This window comes from Oncorhynchus kisutch, linkage group LG21 (assembly GCF_002021735.2).
Source record: "Oncorhynchus kisutch isolate 150728-3 linkage group LG21, Okis_V2, whole genome shotgun sequence".
NCBI classification, from domain to species: Eukaryota; Metazoa; Chordata; class Actinopteri; order Salmoniformes; family Salmonidae; genus Oncorhynchus; species Oncorhynchus kisutch.
Genome location: NC_034194.2, coordinates 20,413,120 through 20,435,572, shown reverse-complemented (window position 1 = coordinate 20,435,572; position 22,453 = coordinate 20,413,120). Strand labels below are relative to the sequence as shown.

General features: G+C 43.3%; 1 protein-coding gene across 3 annotated transcripts in view; it reads right to left on the bottom strand.

The window, feature by feature from the left end:
- The window catches only part of msraa (methionine sulfoxide reductase Aa), a 96,890-nt gene extending 84,881 nt beyond the window's left edge, over window positions 1-12,009 (bottom strand). The window contains exons 1-2 of one of the 3 annotated variants that reach the window (XM_031800328.1): window positions 7,205-8,140; window positions 6,735-6,948 (exon numbers count right to left, since the gene is read on the bottom strand). Coding sequence is in view for 1 of the 3 variants with exons in the window: in XM_020455229.2 (XP_020310818.1) it covers window positions 11,795-11,984 (190 nt within the window). In the remaining 2 variants the exon portion in view is untranslated. Of the gene's footprint in view, window positions 1-6,734; window positions 6,949-7,204; window positions 8,208-11,794 lie in introns of those variants that run through there. The other 2 variants (XM_020455229.2, XM_031800329.1) reach the window with 2 other exon arrangements.
- Window positions 12,010-22,453: the final 10,444 nt, after the last annotated feature.

Below are 22,453 nucleotides of genomic sequence, written 5' to 3'. Positions count from 1 at the left end.
AAAGAGAGGGAGAGAGAGAAAGAAGAAGAGAGGGAGACAGAGACCTGCATCAGATCAAAAGTAATTATTCACAACAGGAGGCTGCAGAGTTAATTCAACCAATCAGAGTGCATGTGGGGGATGGGGAGAGAGAGATGGGGAGTGGGGGAGAGAGATAGAAATACATATCTATATATATATATATATATATAGAGAGAGAGAGAGAAATACACATATATATATATATATATATAGAGAGAGAGAGAGACAGAAATACATATATACAGTGCCTTGCGAAAGTATTCGGCCCCCTTGAACTTTGCGACCTTTTGCCACATTTCAGGCTTCAAACATAAAGATATAAAACTGTATTTTTTTGTGAAGAATCAACAACAAGTGGGACACAATCATGAAGTGGAAAGACATTTATTGGATATTTCAAACTTTTTTAACAAATCAAAAACTGAAAAATTGGGCGTGCAAAATTATTCTTCATGATTGTGTCCCACTTGTTGTTGATTCTATATATATATATATATAGAGAGACAGAGAGACAGAGAGAGAAATACATATATATATATATATATATAGAGAGAGAGAGAGAGAGAGAACCCCTGTTTATAGGAATCACTTCAAAGTTACACTTGTTCTAGTTTCTCTTCACAGCACACTCCAAAAGCACCATCCTATAATTGAAAAGGGTAATGATCATGGGTAAAACTCTCTGACCTCTGTATTCAGAATGTTAACAGTGCAGTCATAGCAGGTTAATGAGGAAGTGGTGATTCCACACCAGGAGCTACATTACAGCTATAATTTCTAAAATGGCTGGTATTTCACCAGTTCTTTTGTAATGTCTTCACTGCTAGCAAGTCAGGTGATTTGTCTAAGAGGAAGCTCTCTTTGCTTCTGCCCAAGGAATATGTGATTGACTGCCTTCCAAGCACCAACACACACTAGCTTTACCCTTCACTATTAGAAAAAAAGGTGCTATCTAAAACCTAAAAGGATTCTTCGGCTATTCCATAGGAGAACCCTTTGAAGAAACCTTTTTGGTTCAAGAGGGAACCCTTCTGGGTTCCATGAAAGACCCTTTCCACAGAGGGTTCTAGATGGAACCCAAAATGTTCCTATGTGGAATCAAAAAGGGTTCTACCTGGAACCAAAAACGATATTCCTACCCTTTTGGAACCCATTTTTTTGACAAATGTATCTACATTTCCTGTTGCTGCAGGATTATTTTCCTGCTGTAGCAAACTGGCTCAAATTAAGAGCCAACATCTTTAAAATGAATGTTTTGCTCCCCCAGAGGTAGAAACACTGGAAAGAAAAACAGTTCAGGACTCAGGACACAAGTTATCTTTAATTCTGTCAGTTCTTTGTTCAGATGTGGTGTATTTCTTCAAAAGGATGGTGAGAGGAGAGGAGACAAACATTCTATTTGTACTGTCTGTGAAGGCCAAATCCAATACTTTACTTTGTGTTATTCTAAACCCGGTGAATCTCCTCCTCAGGTGTGTAAATCCAAATTCAATCAAGGGCAGTGCACCATTATGCTAGATTATCCACACCAGAGAACATGTTGATAATGCTAAAGAGATACGTGTGCTTTCCGAGATGTGCCAACACACAAAGAAAGTGGATATAACCTGTTAAGCATGAACAAATACGCATATTTTGTGACAAAGAACAGAACGTTTTTACCAACAGCAACTCTACCCCCTCGTGTAACGCAATAATGCAGTTAAGAGTAATCAAGATATCGTTTCAATGGGGACATTTAGTTTACAGTATATACCATCAAATAATATACCCACAAAACTGTAGCAAACACTTCATCTGACCCCATAGCTCTGGATACTGCACAACACAACAATATACGCCAGAACATGTGATTTAAGAGCCTGGCTTCCAGCAGCACACCACAGAGCAGCAATAATCCAACCCTTCACAGTCAGCTGCAGCAGAACTACCTACTGCAGTAGAGGAGGAGGTCTGGGTCACAAGCCAACAGCCAAACATTCAACCAACGCTTTGTGTCGATGCATCAAAGCATCGCTCGGTTCTAAGAGGACACAAAACAGAGTAGCGAGGATACACAGGTAGCCATCAACCTTATGTGTAATGGCAATCCATTATGCGATCAAGAGAGGTTACGCAACGAGGGTTACGAAGGGTTAATCAGCCATCATGCCACTCCACCAAGCAACGCCATAGCAATACCTCTACACATGGCAACAGCACAGCATCAGTTGCTATTGGAGCTCTGGAATGAGTGCATGGGCTGAGAAGGGGAGAAAGGTGTGTGTGTGTGTGTGTGTGTGTGTGTGTGTGTGTGTGTGTGTGTGTGTGTGTGTGTGTGTGTGTGTGTGTGTGTGTGTGTGTGTGTGTGTGTGTGTGTGTGTGTGTGTGTGTGTGTGTGTGTGTGTGTGTGTGTGTGTGCGTGCGTGTGTGTGTGTGTGTGTGTGCGTGTGTGTGTGAGGATGAGGAAGGCTTTTCACACAGGCCTGCCTAATGGCATCTCGGGAACAGTGTGCTAAGCTCACACTGAAACCTCCAGCACTCCCGCCCACTGACAACTAGAGTAGAGTTCAAGTAAGTTATGCAACAGACAGCCCTGCTCAGAACCATCATGAGAGACGAGAGATGATAAAGAGAGAGATAGAGAGAGAGAACGAGAATGAGAGAGAAAGAAAGAAAGAAAGAGTGAGAGAGAGAGAGAGAGAGAGAGAGAGAGAGAGAGAGAGAGAAAGAGAGAGAAAAACATCACAGCACAGTTGAAAAATACATGGCAAATAGAAATCCACAAATCCAAGAGAGAAAAAGAGAGAGAGAATGAGAGAGAGAGAGAGAGAGAGAGAGAGAGAGAGAGAGGTGGGGGGAGAGAGGGAGAGAGAGAGAGAGAGAGAGGGAGAGAGAGAGAGAGAGAGAGAGAGAGAGGGAGAGAGGGAGAGAGGGAGAGAGGGAGAAACAGAGAAAGGGAGAGAGAGGGAGAGGGAGAAACAGAGAGAGGGAGTCCACTGAGCTATAATGAGAGAGCTAAACAATGTCACAATGTGTTGAGGTGAGAGCCCAGTTCTTTGACAAATGAACCAAGATCATTAGGCAGATGATCCTCTTAATGATAATCATTAAACAAATTATAAGAACCAGGAACTGGTGCTGATTTGCTTCATATGCTCTTTATCCAACCAGATGGTCTCTTGAGAAAATATGCTGCGACAAAAACAATGGAGACCTCCAGCTTTACACTGTACAATGTACTTCCAGATCGGTTTCCTTAGCTGGAACCGTGGTGTAATAGCAGAGGGCCGTGGTGTAATGGCAGAGGGCCGTGGTGTAATAGCAGAGGGCCGTGGTGTAATGGCAGAGGGCCGTGCTGTAATAGCAGAGGGCCGTGGTGTAATGGCAGAGGGCCATGGTGTAATGGCAGAGGGCCGTGGTGTAATGGCAGAGGGCCGTGGTGTAATGGCAGAGGGCCGTGGTGTAATAGCAGAGGGCTGTGGTGTAATGGCAGAGGGCCTGGTGTAATGGCAGAGGGCCGTGGTGTAATGGCAGAGGGCCTTGGTGTAATGGCAGAGGGCCGTGGTGGGGCCGTGGTGTAATGGCAGAGAGCCGTGGTGTAATGGCAGAGGGCCGTGGTGTAATGGCAGAGGGCCGTGGTGTAATAGCAGAGGACCGTGGTGTAATGGCAGAGGGCCGTGGTGTAATGGCAGAGGGCCGTGGTGTAATGGCAGAGGGCCGTGGTGTAATGGCAGAGGACCGTGGTGTAATAGCAGAGGGCCGTGGTGTAATGGCAGAGGGCCGTGGTGTAATGGCAGAGGGCCGTGGTGTAATGGCAGAGGGCCGTGGTGTAATGGCAGAGGGCCGTGGTGTAATGGCAGAGGGCCGTGGTGTAATAGCAGAGGGCCGTGGTGTAATGGCAGAGGGCCGTGGTGTAATGGCAGAGGGCCGTGGTGTAATAGCAGAGGGCCGTGGTGTAATGGCAGAGGGCCGTGGTGTAATGGCAGAGGGCCGTGGTGTAATGGCAGAGGGCCTTGGTGTAATGGCAGAGGGCCGTGGTGTAATGGCAGAGGGCCGTGGTGTAATGGCAGAGGGCCGTGGTGTAATGGCAGAGGGCCTTGGTGTAATGGCAGAGGGCCGTGTTGGGGCCGTGGCAGAGGGCCGAGGTGTAATGGCAGAGGGTCAGCTAGTTAATATAGGGCTAATATGAGCAGTGATATCCCCGTCTGTGTAATCCCTCTCAGTAATGAGATGAGCCAGGTCACATAAATATCTCTCACGACCACCGCACGCTAATGAATACAGAGCTGTGGCTTTCTGAATATCTTTCCTCCAATTTGTTTTTAAGAGACTTTTTAAAGACTTTGTAGAATACCATTAGCATTATCATAACATAATGAATCTTATTAATAACCCCCACCTGGTGGGTTTGAGGTTAATGAATGAATCTATAATTTGTTACATATAATCTTTTCATTTAATTAAAGTTGTGTGCCCAGGGCTAACATAATGAATCTTGATTACACTCAACTGTTTTCAAAGCGGGGGAGTCGTCGTTAATGCATTGCCCTCCTACAGCACTTCCACCTCGGTTTCAGAGACATGGACTAGGGCAACCAGGCTCACAAAATTATTAATAGATACACCTTTTTTGCTTGGTGTTTGTATGAGTAGACACCGAAAATCCCTTCTTCCAATCCAGTCAGACACAAAATGTAAAGAAACTGGTCCCAGTTGGGTTAGATTCTACTTGGGACCATTCTGTCCGTAAATGTTTCCTGTAAGCTGGATCGTATTGTTTTGATGATTGCGTTGTACTCTTCAAATGTTGTAATGTTGTATCGATTGCAGCTGCCTGCTTCGCCAGGTTTCCCTTGCCAAACAGACCGTGTCTCAATATGCTTTTCATTGGATAAATAAAGGTTCAACTGAATGAAGCAATTCCTGGTTGCTGAGCATCTAAACAACTGGATCTAGCCTGAAAGACAAGACAACCATGACTAACAGACATCTTAAACTGAGTTTATACTCAGTAGATGGCCAACTGTGGTGGAGAGGGATGAACCTCAGGTGAATGACAGGTAAATCTACATTCTCTGAGGCGTGAGCGGCAACTATTTTATCTCCCGAGGTCATCCGTGTCAGTGTAAACAAGGGACATTTGTGGCAAAATCCCCTGCATGTCACCAGAGTCTACGCCAGCATTAGCCAGGATCATTACTCAGCCTGTGACAAATTAAGACAGCTCTCGGTACAACAGAGGCCGATAAGCCTTTAAATTCACTTAACATGCATGCTCAAACATGATAAACTCTGTAATATTGCTCACGGGCAACCCAAGTACTCCTTCTCTGTCACTGGAGGCCCTGGGTTGGAGATTTGCGGTGTGTTTGCCGGGAAAGTTAAAGTCAAAAGGCAAAGAGAGAGAGAGAGAGGCTCACAGAGACTGCTGGAGTACAGTGACGAGGTGGAGATGAGAGCTTTGTGAATAATTCATAGGCAGGCAGAGGTAGCCATGCATGCATGGGTGGACCTGAGTGAAGCCAACCTTGGAGAAAATGGAGTTTCCTCCTCCACTGCGTCATCTCCCTCCACATCAGTGAGCACTGGAGGCTAGAACAGAGCTTAAGTCCAACCATGACCATCAGACACAGTCACTCACAAACCCAGCAACCAGCCCTGCTATCTGGAGACTTCAGATTCTTTGAAAAAGTCAACCATTCTCAAGTTCACTGGACTTCTTAGGTTACTTGTGGCAACACTTTCATAGCAGTCGAGACTTTCGATAGGGCCAGAATCATGTAGCTATTTTTTTAGTGTTAAATAACAAAGTAGTCATAAGTCTGCTAAGCAGGGGGAGTAGCAACTAGCTGGATAGCTAGCCAAGCTAAAAGACAAGGCCCAGTATGTGCTAGTAGTGCTCGTAGTCAAGGCCTAACTTCCTGCCCTGAACCTCCTTTAAAAGGCTGACCTTTTGTGTCAGGTTACTTGGGTCCATCAGAAAGCCCATCGGGAGCAGAGAGCTTGTGTGTTAATGCATCAGCACTAGGCCTGTGTCTCCCCTCATCTCCCTCCCCATCCTGTCAGAGCTGGAGACTGAGGCCCTCAGCCCTACATGAACCTGCACTTCTGATCAGGAGGACAGAACAGCAGCACTCCCAACTCTAAACGGCATCTCCTCCAACCTTTATGTACATGTACGGAACCTAAATCTAAAGGACAATGAGGAACTTCTTAATCACCATTGTCTTGATTCTGTGATTCGAGAATTTGGAGAATTGTGATGTATTAATGCTTCATCAGTACAGGTTATAGCCTAACCACAGCCTAATCACAGTCTAACCACAGTCTAACCACAGCCTAACCACAGTCTAACCACAGCCTAACCACAGCAGTGAGCTGGGCATTACTTTTCATATCACTGCTGCCTGCTTTCTATTGTCCATAATTTGAATATAAGCTAAATATAAGGACAAGTAATGATTAAATCACTGGAAATATTCCAACATGACAGAGACAAGCAAAATATGATGTTCCCACAACAAACTTTCATAATTATGAGAGCCAGCACAGTACACCTGCTAACTCCACCTGCTATCTGCCGAAAACACATCTGGCAGATTCTAATTTGCCTTGGCAGCGGTTCAATATAAACCTCGAGGCGAACATTTCTTACTTTTCTATTAGCGTTTCCCTACGGTTATTAATCAAGCGCCAGACACAAATCAGAAACCATCATGCACAGCGCTTACCAAGGACGACAGGGGGGACAGGGCACTGCTGTGCCCATGACAGATAACAGGAAGGGAATATCAGCCACACGGTGGAGATGAGAAAAGCCGCAGGTCTGGGGGGATTCGGAGACAGGGAGACCACTTTCTCTGAAGGGGCTGTAGTCAGTGTGAAACTCAGCGGCGAGGACGTTGATGGTGGGAAAGCAGTAGAATGGTAGACACACCGGGTCCTCTGGGGAGAGATGGACGATCCTTAAGGAAACGTTTTAAATCGTCCCTGACAATCCCCAGCCTCTGTACGTTAAGTGCCTTCCTTTTTCATATAGCAGGGAAACACTGCTAGACTCACTTGTGAAGTGCCCCGGGGACAACAACACAGCTGGCAACGAATAACTTACCACGGTGGGAACACCTATGGTTTATTTCTGGTCTAATGGGAGTTTAAGTAGAAATCTATCTGTAGAAAACAGATATAACATATAACTTACCTTACACAGTACCACACTCCCAATGTGAAGCTGAGAATTCGTTATTTTGAAAAAAACATTATGTTGTAGCAAAACAACACTCAGGCCTGCATAACTCCAGCCATTTTCAACTGAGAGTAGGCAGCTTGAGGCAACTGCACTAGTTCAGTGCCACCCTCACATAAACTACTATAGATCCATTGGCCTCAGATCTCAAATCCGCTGGAAAATCTCAGTCCTTTGAAGGCGAGATATCTTCACATTTTCTTCAGATAGTCCAACTGTGAGACACGATGGAAAACTAAAGCTTGGTCAACGAGCACTTGGCCTGAGTAACCAGTCGCTGTTGCATTGCTGTAAAGCCCTCTCACAAAGAGGTCAACTTAGTGACAACAGAGGCAGTTAAGTTGATGTCATCAAACTTCGGACACTGGCGGCGTATTGCGGTCAGGACATTTTTACAATCACAAAACTTTTGAAGGCAAAATCTACTCCGGGTGATGTACTGATGGAGACTTCAAGTTCGATCAATGAAAAGGCAAAAAACCTTTTGGGCCACAACAGTTCTGGCAGTCCTTGATGGAGAAAATCCAGGTCCACTTTTGAGATTCCTTTTGTGTTCAAAAACATAGACCGAAAAGAAACGCGGCAGCTTCGTTCAACTTGAAATTACAAAGAAAGATTGAGTTCAAATGATCATGGTCATCTCTTGGCTCAAGTAACTTGCTCCAGTCACGAAAAGAAGCATTGTGAAGTGTTGCTGGATGTTGAAAATCGCTTTTTGGTGACTATGCTTGCGCCCCATTCGCCCTCGGCGTCCTCTAATTTTTCTAAGTAGTTTTCTCGCCTTGTTTTCTTGTTTGGTTTGGGGGGGGGTTTGCGTTGAAGCAGAGCTCCTACACCCTGGGTATTTTGGATTTCCTTAACGCAAAGCTGAGCAAACAGACAAAGGGAGCTGCGATAGAACCCTGCCAAGTCTCGTCTGGCTTTTTCTCTTCCTCTCTTCTCCCTCTCTGCTCTCTCTCTCTCTCTCTCTCGGCATGGCAACCTTCCCGAGAAGCCTTGGCAGAGCTCCAGCCTGTCTGCCTGTCTACCCCCCAAACACCCACACACCCCCTCCGAAATAAAACTGTCGATTTGGGCAAATATGATCAAAACGAATCTTAGATTAATTTTTCAGCCACGCCACTCCCTGGCACTAGACCATTTCCTGCATCCCCCCCTTCCAGATGCACACAATCACACAGTGTGGTACTTGGTATCCTTGCCAACCAATACTTCCCAATGCCTACCCACACACTCCCTTAACCTCCCCACACCCACACAACAGCCCATCCTCCTCTCCTCTCTCCATCCCACCCTCACCCAAGCAAGGCACCCAGGGAGTTCCTCCATGTCTCTCTCGAAGACACTTCCCGAAAAAGTCTCTGGGACGTCTTTACAAGTCCTGAAGCCGCTTCGCTTTTTCAATGCAGGGGTAGTCTATTCATTGTGTGCCAAGGCACAGCACCTCATGTCATTCTGAGGGGGGCACCTCGGTGCCCACATCGCTGGTGCCAACTCACCACTGTCTGTCTCCATGTTCCCACCATCCAGTACCACATACCCACACCCCCTCACCATCCCGCACCACATCCGAGCCTGCTAGAAGTAGGGCTGGCAGATGCAGGAGCGGTCCTATAGGGAATACATAGGACAGAGCAGAACAGAGGCTGTTGATTGGCTGTCAATTTCTCTTAAAGGCATTTTGCTACTTTATTCATTCGTGGATTTCCCCGAATGTTTGGGACATTAGATTCAAATGGATTTTAAGCTGTGTAGCTACTAGACTACAAAACATGCAAATGTTTACAAAAGGTCAAATCCTTTGTAAGATCTCCTTATGTCCATTCAGTGACTAGAGGTGATGCAGCATGTTTTTTTGTGAGGTGGAAGGAAAATATGTATTGCCTTGCAATTTGCAACTATGCAGCTCATTATTCCTGATGATGAAAGAAAACTGACAACACACTATACAACAGGCAGACTCCATCAGTATCCCTGACTATTCCAGAAGAGGACTGTGGATGGTATGGGGCAGTATACACCTTACACAATCACACTATTTCAAATGACCACATACATCAGCATTTACCACTATTCTCGTTCAGCGGAAGCTGCACTACACAGAATTAGAGTCATCTGGGATCGGCACAATACCAAACAGCCAGTCATATGCCTCTCAGCAACCACTGGGATTTGGATGAATTTCACCATGTCCATAAAATGCCTAACAGATAACATGACTACTCTGTTATCCAGGACATCATAAGCCACTTAGTTCTGACCCTTCATTCCTCTTTCCTAACAGCTCCACCGCCCTGTCATGTGTGACCTTCAGCAGGCTAACAGCAACATCAGGATGTCTTGACAGAGAGAGCAGAGCCACGTGCGTTGGTGTGGTGCCTGTCTGTGTTGCAGTGCGTACGTCTCCTGGCAACCTGCCAGCTCTATAGTGCAGTGCTGTTGCCATAGGGAAAGCCTGGGACTGGGGAAGGAGACCAGAGCTGTATGGGGCTGGGGCTGGTAATCAGACCAATGCAGTCCTGCGGGGTGGATCCCTTCGTGCCATTGCACACAGTGCCCATGTGAGCCGCATCTCAAGCAGCCTGCAGCTGCTCCCGCCAGCCAGGCCTTTCACCCTCTCTCTCTTTCTCTCTGCACACACACACAGACACACAAACGTTTTACAAGGGCTCTCTGCTGGATAGCCCGGACAGCCATGTGACTGCAATATGAACGTCTAATTTGGGGCAATTCTGAAGAAAGGTGAAATGCCGTTTACAATATGACGGGTTAACTAGGTATTGTGTTAGACATCCACTCAGGTGGGGCCCGTTTCTAAGAAATCTGCAGGATTCGAGAGACAAATTACAGTTATCATTTTCCCTTCCTATGTTGACAGGAACCAAGCAACACAAGGTACTGCCATCTTTTTTCTCTCTCCTGCTTTTTTCTTGCGATCAATGTTTGATGTTGTCTGGATGAAGCTCATGCGACGAGCTCCTAGTTCTCTCTCTCTCTCCTCTCTCTGCCTGCAATGCATCAGCTACAGTGGCCTAGGCTATATGTTCTCATTCTCAACACTGCAGATAGCACCCCGCTACCCTGCCTGGTACATTTCAATTTTTATGGAACTCAACTTGTGTCAGCCGTTAACCATCAAACTGGAAGTTTTTCCTTTTTTCCATCTTCTGAGAGTCAGACAGGAAACACAATTCATCAGAAATCCAAAAGGAGTGTTGGAGATAGCATTTTTCTTTATAAATACCTGAAAACAAGTTCTTGTCATTGGGATTCAGTAAATATTCAGTCACTTTGAGGGCAGTGATATGCAATGAAAATCTCCTAGGTATAAGGCCTACATATTTGCAAGATTAATAGTGATATACTGGGGGAAAAGGGGGGGGGGGGTTGATTCAAGGTACAATTAAGGCAACCAGCTGTAATAGGATTGTGAGTTTGCTCAACAACATTTTCACACACAAGCTTTTTGTTGTGAGTTTGCTCAAGAAATGTTTTGTTGCGCAAACTCACCAGCCTATTGCATCTGGCTGCCTTACAATTGCACGTTGAATCAACTTCTTCTTTTTTTGTTACAGTGTATGCATTATCATTTCCCACAATGGTTTCACCTCTTTTAACAAGCTTGTGAACAGGTTGCCTCAGTCAGGTGTGTGTGTGTGTGTGTGTGTGTGTGTGTGTGTGTGTGTGTGTGTGTGTGTGTGTGTGTGTGTGTGTGTGTGTGTGTGTGTGTGTGTGTGTGTGTGTGTGTGTGTGTGTGTGCGTGCGTGTGTACGTGTGTGTGCAGGGAGGAAGAGACATCCACTCTACTATTTCACCTGTTTTCCATGCCAATAAAACTCTTAAATTGTATTGAGAGAGAGACATGACTACATAGTGATACAGTTGATGATAATTGCAGGAAATAGTGCAACTGGAAACTTTGTGATGGACAATGTCTGTGGTTAAATCAGCTCTTCTTGCATCCCTTCCTTGTGGCAAAGAGTTATCAGACTATAGCAATATGTTGATTATCTACCCTGATTGTCTAGACAGTTTTACACAACATTTAAGACATTTAACAGAAGCTCTTATCCAGAGCGACTCACAATAGTGGGTACAAACACTTCCATACTGGTCCCCCATGGGAATAGCACCCACAACCATACCGTTACAAGCACCATGCATTACCATCGGAGCTACACGCATTTCAATGGAAAGTATACACCTGGCGCATGTGAAAATATTCAAGTCAAATGAAATGAAATTGTATTTTTCACATGCGCCGAATACAACAGGTGTAGCTCCTGTTGCTCTTTACAGTCATAGCGCTGCATAAGTGTTGTCGAACTCGCGCAACACATAAGTGTAGTCTTGCAACAAAGGGAATAGGGCTTCTTTGTTGACATAAATAGAAGCTATTCGCGCTTTGTGTTTTCGTCTTCTTTATGCATTATATAGGCCTACGTTTTGGGAAGCTACTCTGTAGGCTAGCTGCTAAAGGCTATGGTTATGTTATATAGCTACCGAGGAAACCATGCCGCACAGACACGGGGGAAGTCGCCCTACCTGATACTTTTAAACTTTCACTTCTCCCGGGGAGAGCGGTCTCTGGAGTCGGCATCTGTGTTTTGGAAGACATATCTCTCGTTCTACTGTGGGTAAAATGACGCCAAATCAAACGGAGTCTAGTCGTTGCGACCATTGAGCTCAGGGTTAGCAGGCCAACACTTCCTGGTGCAGATTCAAAGTAGCCCATATAGCTACATAACAACTTGTGTAATGCGACAGTTTTATAAACGTGTTATACAACTGGCAGAGCGTTTCCGATTACCAAACCCGTACATCATTATTTATTTTATTTAGCTATAGGCCTATGTAGGCCTATCTAACTCGTTTTCAGCAAGTGTAATAATTGACAAGTTGAATTTACACAAATACTTTATTTTATGAATAGGCTATTATTATAAGGCCTACAAATGGCCCACAAAAAAATACCTAATGAAATGTAGACCTAAATGATGTCATTATCAAAATAGAACGTAACCACTTGGTCAAGAGCAGCCTTAAAATGTGTCTCTGCTCATCTGTGGCTCAGCATCTTGTGTAGCAATCATGTTTCAGTCTAGAGCCTACTGAGCCACTGAATTCTTCATTATCATTAGGCTACATTGTAGCAATTACAATAGCCTACATTTGAACATTACTAACACAACACATTGTAACCATCTGTTCAGACACAAATCAGGTTCTGGTCGTTTCAGTAAGCTACTTAAAATAGCGAAATCCATGACCTGACAAAAAATGTAGCCATCTAAAAAATATTGCTAGTCCTTTTATTTCAAACGTTCTATGTTCTGAATTAGGCTATGAGCATGTGACATTATTATGAAATAAGCATGTTGCCAGAGTTGAACCACTACAGTCCACAATAGTGTGTTCTATCAGGCATTGGTGAAATTGCCATGCGGGATGCGGGGGACATGTCCCCCCAAATATTCAGAACAGGTCGATTCTTCCCCCACAATCATTTCTTTCAAATAAAATTACAAAAATTGGGTTGGGGGCCCGATAGCATATGAACACATCATAAGCGATGATAAAATGTGTAGAATTGCAGGAAATTTGCTTTAACGGTGGAAAGAAAATGGTCAACTCCTTTTTTTTCTTCTTTTTTTCAACAGAAATTGGTGTGCCTTTGGTGTGTGTCGATGTGTCATTCTGGTCATGTGCGCTGCGACCAACATAGCTAGTTTGTTAGCTAAGCTAGCCACGTGTAGCTAGCCAGTAACTCCTCCAGTATGTGTTGACATCGTTTCACAGGATTTGTTTTCGGGCGGAAGCGGTAGAGATCGGTAAGAAATGGCATTTCTGTAGCCAAATATCTTATTCATAAAAAAGCATTGATAAATGACCTGGTATGATGGTGCATTGATCAGTTATACAGTTTAAAGGCATTATTTTTTGCGTTTTTGCACCAAGTACATCTTTAAAGTAACGGTCCAGTGTTTCCAGATTTCTATGAAATACGATCTATATTTAATTACAATACGAGTGAAATATTTTTCCTTATCAAAATGTTTCATTAAGTATGTTTTTCTGTGTTGGAATAGCTTTTCTGTGTTGGAATAGTGTGGGCGTACACCAACAACAGAACGGTGTGGCCATATAGCAGTCAGTAAAAAAATATTAATGCGAGTAGACCGCTGATTGGCCAGCTCACATCATCCTCTATGAGGAAATAGCAAGCACTTTGGCCACAAATACGAGTAGAGGATGAGTCAACAACATTATTTGGGTATGAGTTAACATTCACTTTTTAAAGTGAGATTTTCACTGGACAGTTACTTTAAAAGTGCAAAATCTTCTCTCATCCTCATGGCAAAATATGAAGAATAGCACGAGATGAGCTATAAAACACTTTTTTTCTCTCTGCGACATGGCAAAATGTGTAGAATTGCAGGAAATAACCTTTAAAACTGCAGTTTTCTCTCAGACTCATGACTAAATGTATAGAATAGTATTATAAAGCTGCTCATTTTTCTCTCTGCCCCATGGCAAAATGGATTAAAATGCAGGAGGTTATCTCTATTTTTTTCTCCCCCCCAAAATATGTTTTATTTTTGGGGTGGGGTGGTTGGTGGGCCTTCCACTTATCCTTCCACTTATACTGTGTTTTCAAAATTCCCCACACATAACACTCAAAATACCCCTCTGGAGAGGCATAATAAGTCACGTCAAACTGTGTAGAATTGCAAGAAACGCGTTTTAGAATTTTGTACAAATTCTCCGGGCACCACGTTTACTGTTCGTCCACCCCGATATCTACACCACAATTTTGCCCTTGCGTTCAGGGGATTTATTATTGCATTTTGCATTCGTAAATCGTTTAGAAATAGTATGCATTTAATGATGTAAAAACATAAATAAAGAATATAATACATTGGGAAAGCTTGCCTATCTGTTTATTTATCAGGCTATATTTGCTGATAAAAAAGAACCTACTGGGCACAGAAGTCAATCCAACGTCTATTCTACATTGGTTCAATGTAATGTCAACCAGTGTGTGCCCAGTGGGAAGTCTGTCAAAGTTATTAACAAAGTTACTAAAATGAATATGAAAGAGGGTTACAATTGAGCAGGTTTGAATTAAAAAGGATTTGCCTCTTCATGTGTAGAGAAACTCGAATGTAGCTTTCAGTTCAAGGCCCTTGAACACAGCGCTGTTCGAGGGGCTTTGGGTACCATGCCTGAGCAGGCAACTAACATTGCCATTTAGAGATTTGTGTAAACTCGTTTTCAGCAGATAAATATGCAATAATCTGGAGTTAAAGTAGACAATTGTGAACGAGTTTAGATAATGTATAAACTTCAATTGCATTTTTACTTTATTGTTAGCCTTTTTCAAAAAATGATATTATTTTGCCTACATTTCTCTGCGTAGCACTCACATCTGTATCCATGAAGTGCTTTGAAAGTCTGGTCATGGCTCACATCAACACCAACATCTCAGACACCCTTGATCCACTCCAATGTGCATACTACCCCAACAGATCTACAGGTGACGCAGTCTTTATTGCACTCCACACTGTCCTTTCCCACTTGGACAAAAGGAGCACCTATGTGAGAATGCTGTAGTTGACTACAGCTCAGTGTTCAACACCATAGTGCCCTCGAAGCTTATCACTAAGCTAATGTCCCTGGGACTGAACACCTCCCTCTGCAACTGGATCCTGGACTTCCTGACGAGCCGCCACCAGGTGGTAAGGGTAAGCAACAACACATCCGCCACGCTGACTCTCAACACTCAAGTGTGCGTGCTTAGTCCCCTCTTGTACTCCATGTTCACCCACGACTGTGTGGCCACACATGACTCCCAACACCATCATTAAGTTTGCAGATGACATGACGGTGGTAGGCCTGATCACCGACAATGATGAGACAGCCTATAGGGAGGAGGTCAGAGACTGCCAGGACAACAACCTCTCACACAATGTCAGTAAGACAAAGGAGCTGATCGTGGACTACAGGAAACAGAAGGCCGAGCATGCCCCCATTCACATTGACAGGGTTGTAGTGTACCAGGTCGAGAGCTTCAAGTTCCTCGATGTCCACATCACTAAGGATCTATCATGGTCCACACACATCAACACAGTCGTGAAGAGGGCACGACAACGCCTCTTCCCCCTCAGGAGGCTGAAAAGATTTGGCATGGGCCCTCAGATCCTCAGAAAGTTCTACAGCTGCACCATCTTGGCTGACTGCTTCACTGCTTGGTATGGCAACTGCTTGGCATCTGACCGCAAGCCGCTACAGAGGGTAGTGTGTATGGCCCCGTACATCACTAGGTCCGAGCTCCCTGAAATCCATGACCTTTGTACCAGGCAGCGTCAGAGGAAGGACTCCAGCCAGCCAAGCCACAGACTGTTCTCTCTGCTACCGCACGGCAAGCGGTACCAATGCATCAAGTCTGGAACCAAGTGGACCCTGAACAGCTTCCACGCCCAAGACACTTCTAAACAAGACTGCTAAATAGCTAATCAAATGGCATCCGGACTACCTGCATTGATCCTTTTTTGTATTAACTCTCTCGCACACACTCACAGACACACACTTTTACACTCACCACACATGTTGCTGCAACTGTCTATTATCTATCCTGTTGCCTAATCACTTTACCCCCTACTTATATGTACAGTACATAGCTACCTCAATTACCTCGTAACCCTGCACATCGACTCGGTACTGGTACTCTCTATGTATATTGCCATGTTATTTTCTTCTCCCTATATATAGCCTTGTTATATTCTACTCCCTTTATATAGCCATGTTATTTGTATTTGTTATTCACTGTGTATTTATTCCTCATGTCATTATTTATATTTTTTATTTAATTTCTTATCTTTAATTCTGCATTGTTGGAAATGGACCCTTAAGTAAGCATTTCACTGTTAGTCTACACCTGTTGTCTACGAATCATCTGGTTGTGCATCAGCAGTTCTTCTCTTGTTATTTCAGTCACTGACAGTCACTTAATTATTAGCCTGTGTCATCTAAAAATGTTTTAGATTGGTAAGTTAGTCTAGCTAGCTATTTAAACTTGTAGTAATCGTATTAAAAACTGCAAAAATTTCTCTGCACCCCATGGCAAAATGAGTAGAATTGCAGCAAACGTTTTTTAAAGCTGCACCATTTTTCTCTACACCAATAGCAAAATGTGTAGAATTGCATGAAATTAACACTAAAACTTCAAGGTGGGGGAGCCCCCCATCAAAATTTTACTTAGGGCCCCCAAAAGGCTAGGGCCGACTGTGATCGCATGTGTGGGTATGATGAGTTGAGATTTTTTGTGGCAGCCACCCCTTCAAAGTTCCCCATCCCTGGACTAGCTAGGTCTATAGGGCTACATGTTGCCTAAATAATGGGAGACTGGTGTGTTGTTAAATCATAGGCCTAAATGGATATACTCTTAGAAAAAAGGGTTCCAAAAGGGTTCTTTGCGGAGGGGTGGGGTTCTACCAAAAACTGTTTTAATCTGAAGAACCCTTTTTGTAAGACAATGGTTCTTTGTAAGCCAAAGGGTTCTACCTAAAACCTTTAACGTCCTAAGAACTGTTTTTGGAAGAAAGGGTTATTTGATGATTATTTGGAAGACAAGAAGGATTCTGTAAAGAACAATATATAATATTTCCCAGCATGCTCTATTGCATTGAGATTTTCAGAATTGTTTGTTTTACTGTAACATCTGTGTTTTTGCATGTACATTGAGTGGTTGACTTATTTAATGCTACACAATAATAAATAACATAACATTTTCTAAACTAATCCAATCGGTTAGTAATTGGATTTATTACTCCCGTTACTGAAATGGTTGTTTGAGTTTAGATGATTGAGGTAGTCTCAGTGTTCTATCTTCCCTACCCTGGCAGTTATTTTAAATGTAGTTTGCAGGTGATTAACAATTCCACTGGTTGTATATCCTAACTCTGGCCAGATTATAATAGGAATCACACATCACTTTGCAAGCCAGCAAAATGTGACTTGCAGGTCTGATATGGCCAGTAAACTAGGAGATTCCTAACAACACTGTGTTAGGGTATGACCAGACCCCAAAATTAAGGCCTTATGATATATGTAATGTATTGTCATAAATCATGTCATTTTAAAGGCTAATAAGGCTGGTAGAACAGAATAGATTTTTCTAGGAAGACCCTTTTATTGACGGTTCTAGGAAGAACCTTTAGATTATAAAATGGTTCTAGGTAGAACCAAATACAGGGGGTTATTTGAAAAAGCATCTGTAAAGGGTTCTACCCAGCAACAAAAAGGTTCCCGATGGGGACAAACCGAAGAACTCTGTATGGTTCTACTTAGCACCTGTTTTACATGAGAATTATCTCATGTAAAGTAAAATCACAAATAATAAACAATTGCATTAAAACATACATGTACATGAGTTTTGTCACAAACCAACACATAATTACGTGAAACATTTTGTTTATGGAAAGTACAGTTAGCCATGGCGTGCACAGATGCTTGGGGTTGAGAAAAGGATTGTCTGTGGAGATCGATGTTGACGCTCTAGCTGAGACCATTGTGTCTTTCATTTGTGAAATCAGAAAACCTTTACGGCTGTATATAGGCTTTATAAAACTGAATAGCATTGCGTCACGTCGCGATCACATTGGCATATTTCCACATCGTTGAAAACGTGATGATGATGCATAAAGGATATGGTAAATGCACCTGTCTTGTGTGACCGAAGTCACGGTAGTCTTCAATTCAACACCAATATAATGTACACATTCTGTGTACCCTATTTTCGCCTGCAGGCCTAAACGCCGCTGCTCCGTTTCACTGCGGGACTCGCTGGATTGTTTGGCCTTTTTGCCCGCATGGAAGGTCTAGATAGGCTTTATCCATTACTCGGTAATATAGGTCAGCATAAAGGGGTGGATTGCAGAGCTTTGTTTACCCTACAGGCCATCTGGAGTTCACTGCGCGTCGAATCTGCTCACGGGAGGCACGCGTCCGGCAGACGACCCTTTGGGTAATAATATTGCAGCGTGAGAGGGGGATAAGGAGACCTCTGGTGACCTCAACCAAATGCAGGCAGATGCACGGGTGTTCACTTTAGAACTGAATAGGTCTGGGTGTATGGTGCAGCTAGACTACAACGTCGCCTTTGTTCTGCAGTGCGCTACCGCCTTAGGCTGAGCCGCTGATGCATTATATTACAGACATTATTGAAAATAGTAGAACATTGATATTTGAATGTGCATTATTCGTAACGCAATTAAGCCGGATCCTTTTCAATGTAGTTCAATGTATCTTATCATGGATAGCTCCTATTCGGACTATGCATACATTGTTATTTTTTTAACGAAAAAAATATTTTGTCATTTAATTCAACGTTCGAATGAATAACGAAAGAATCACAATAAATCAATGCGCTTCGTATGGGACCGGACAGGACAGGACGGGTGGGGGGTTGGGGGAGAGAACGAACAGATGACAGGCCATATGGAGACGTACCATTTGGGGTGGGCATATTTTGATTCCCAAAACTTCATGAAGGTTTCTCGCCATGTTAGCTAAATATTTATTTAACATATGATTGGACGAGTATGAAAATACAACGGTATAGGCCTACATGGACACAGGTCTTGAGAAACATATATAATTCATTATTCGACCAGGCAAATGTGCAGTTTGATAATTGTACATTCCGCAAGAGCCGAGATATAGTCGAGAGAGATGGTGACTTCATTCTTCCAGATTTTGTTAAAAAGGACAGACTTTGGCCATATCAGGCTATGCCTACACTTATTCGTGGTTATACCATTAGACAACCTATATATTATGGTTTGGCTTACATATATTTCGTACGGTAGACTTTCGTGCTAATTGAAAATGTTACCTATAAAAACGAATTCGAATATCACATTTGTTTTCACACGTCGATGGTAAATTTATTGTCAGCAGAAAAAATGATGTCAATGCTAAATGTAATGATTGGGGCAATTGGGTGTATTTTTCTGCCCAACAACATGTCTATTGTCCTTATGCATATTGCAAGGTGTATAGCTAAACTGGTAATCTCGGTAATGTAAATTACAAGAGTGAGGGAAAAGGGGAGTTGGAGCGTCCCATTTCGAAACCCCTCCGATTTGTTTAGTAAACCGGCAGATGCTACCTCTTCCCCTCTGAATAATTCTCATATGAGAAGTGGATGAACAGCACAAGGGAGAGGAGCAGGGGGACCGCGCTTTAAGCTGTGCACGGCGATGATAAACTGGGTTGCTCTCCTCCTCTCTGTCAGATGGCTCTTTGCATCAGACGCTTTTGCATGACAGTCTCGGCTGGCTCTGCCTCCAGACTGCACCAAAGCTCTCTCCTCTCAGTGTGTCGCTTAGATGTAGCCTATCCTTTTAGCATTTTGCCCATCTTTTGAACAGGTCCGGAGGGTCTTTTAGAGCACAATCAGTGGAATATATGGGTGTTTTCGTCATGGCACCAATTTCCACCTTTTGCAGCGCGCAGACAATACAGCAGAATCGATGTCACAGGACATTTTTGTTCAGCATCATCAGCGGAGGAGATCATCCTTGGTACCCAACCGGATGTACGGACTGTTTTGATGTTGGTTTGGGGGAAATGAGAGTTGATTGTAAAGGCATCTCGGCAAGGCATTTCTGTAAGTTGTTCCGCTGAATTGTTGCAATGTAAAAATATATGTTTTCCTCTGCGTTTTGATACACTATTCTGTTTTTGTAAAGGGCGAACAACTAATTTAAATCCGCATAGACCTTAGGCCTATGTAGGCTAAATATGCATGCTTTTCGTTCTTTTTGTAGCCTAAATAAAGTGCTATTAGGCCTACTAAAAATGGGATTGTTGTTATATAGACTAGCCTATATTCTTTACATTTAGCACCTTCTCCGTTACGTGACAATGTATTCTTGATTTTGTCAATATGGCTTCTGTTTATCCCCAAAACCAATGTGTGTGTATGTCAGCTTTGCAAAATTGTATCTCCCACTGTATTTATTCAATATTGAGCGTACCCCCTTATGATGCAGGAGCGTTCAGTCCCTCCACATCCTAACCCAGCCCGCCCGACCCCCACAAAAGGAGGGGATGACTCTCCTAACCAGTCCTAACCAGCCCCCCCCCCCCCCCCCCCCCCCCCTACCTCTGCTGCATTGTGCATGAGCTATCTAGGTCATTAGTATTTTAACGTATGCAAGACTTGACAAAGCTGATGAGAAGCCAGATGGGCCCTCTTCTATTTTTTTTGTGGGAGTTTAGCAACAGGACCGACTGCAGCAAACCAGCAAACCCTGTCTTTTCGCTGCTGTCACTTGGGCCTGGCGTTCGTTGCACCATGGATCTCGCCATCTATATCCAAGATAAATAATAAAATAGGCTAGGCCTACATCTCAGGCACTCGGGAGGTTACCACTGCCAGGATATTCAGGCTAATGTAATATGACATAACAGTTATTTGTGTGTCTTTTTATCTTATCAGTAGAGTTTAGTCTTATTATTTGTCCAGTCCACCCGCATCTTTACCCCCGCAAGGGGTAACAGTAATGCCACAGTGAATGACAAGGGGTAACAGTAATGCCACAGTGAATGACAATGCACGCCCATTACTTTATTGGATAAGACCCTTCGACAGCTGGTGAAATACGTAGTCGAACATATTGGTGCAAGATCGCTGCTTTCAAGGTTTCCCTCCTCACGCGCACTGAAACTCGTCAGGCAGATGCCCCTGTACAGTAGCTACGCTGTTACACTGACACAGAGAAAGACTAAAAGGGCCCGGTCTCTCCTCGTGTTCACAGCGGACCTTGATTTAAATGACCATACAATTAAGGCACGCGGTGAATGCCAAGAGAGAGGGTACATATCATCGAGATGTTCGTTGAGTGTGCGTTAAATGTTTTGTCGTTATAATGGGTCGTCAGACAAGCCTCATACTTCCAAAATTGACATTTATTTATTGAAGGTTCTTTCATGTGCGTTGTGTTAGCCATTTTGCAGGAAGCGATTGGAGCGCGCCATTCAATTCTCTGCTATAGCCTGCTGTAAAGTCGAGGTGAAATATCATCCATAGAAGGGAGCACGCTGCGTCTTGCGGATAAGGGTGGAGTAGGAAAATGTAGATCTTTATGGTTTCCTCACTGGGACACGTAGAAGCTATAGAAGTGACTCTGGATGGTAATAAAACGCAAATTAACATGACAATATTAAGTGAAGGCCTGGGAAATGGATTGCATAACTTCATATAATGGAAAGAAAGAAGCAAACACATGAATGTGCACAACGTTTTTCGTGATGTATGGTCAACCTGAGATGCGTAAAAGCAAATTCACAGTAGAAATCAGGACATCATTGACAATTCGTGTGGAGGAAATAGTGCGGCCTAGCAGTGCATGTCAAATAGAATAGAGTAGGCATTTGTCTTACATGTTTCAGGTCAGAGTAAGAGGAATTGTGCAGTTATGTGATACGAACGACCTTTTCAGCCATGCAAAACGCAGTGATTAAATTCTCTCATATCAGCAGAGATTCACAAAAGGGTTGTGGATTATGTGGATTACGTTGTGCATGCATGCACATTTTGCAATGTTCTGCTATTATATGATTATTGTTGTATACCAATCTGTTGGCAATAAAATCTCACAATGCACAAAATAATGTTAAGAATATATTTTGTTAAACCACATAAATTACGCATCAGTTTACCTTTTTTGCGCTATGTTCAGACAATCCACAAATGTGAAACTATAAAATGGTTTGTCAAACTGCAATGCAGAATGCTGACAGTTAACATTTGCATAATGCAACTCATTTTCTATATTTCTGACAACATTCCTGAAATGTTTCTGGTGGTAAAGTGCATTATCACAAACGTAAATAGTGGCATAGCTTGTATTACGTTTAATAAATCTGTCATTTATAGTATTTTTCCTTTCGACAGATTCTGAATTAAGAGAAATTCAATGTTGACGCCAGGTATCTTTTTGCAGGCAAATCAAACGAAGGAGCATAACCTACATTTGTAAATTTGCCATTTTTCCATGCAATATGGTGTGAACGTGAGCCTAATTAAGGGTTCCTCTGAAAAGGACTCCAGGAAAACAGGAAAAAATGTATGTTTTTTATACTTTGTTTCGTTTATGTTTTACCTCTAGGCCTTTCTATTCATAAATAAACCCA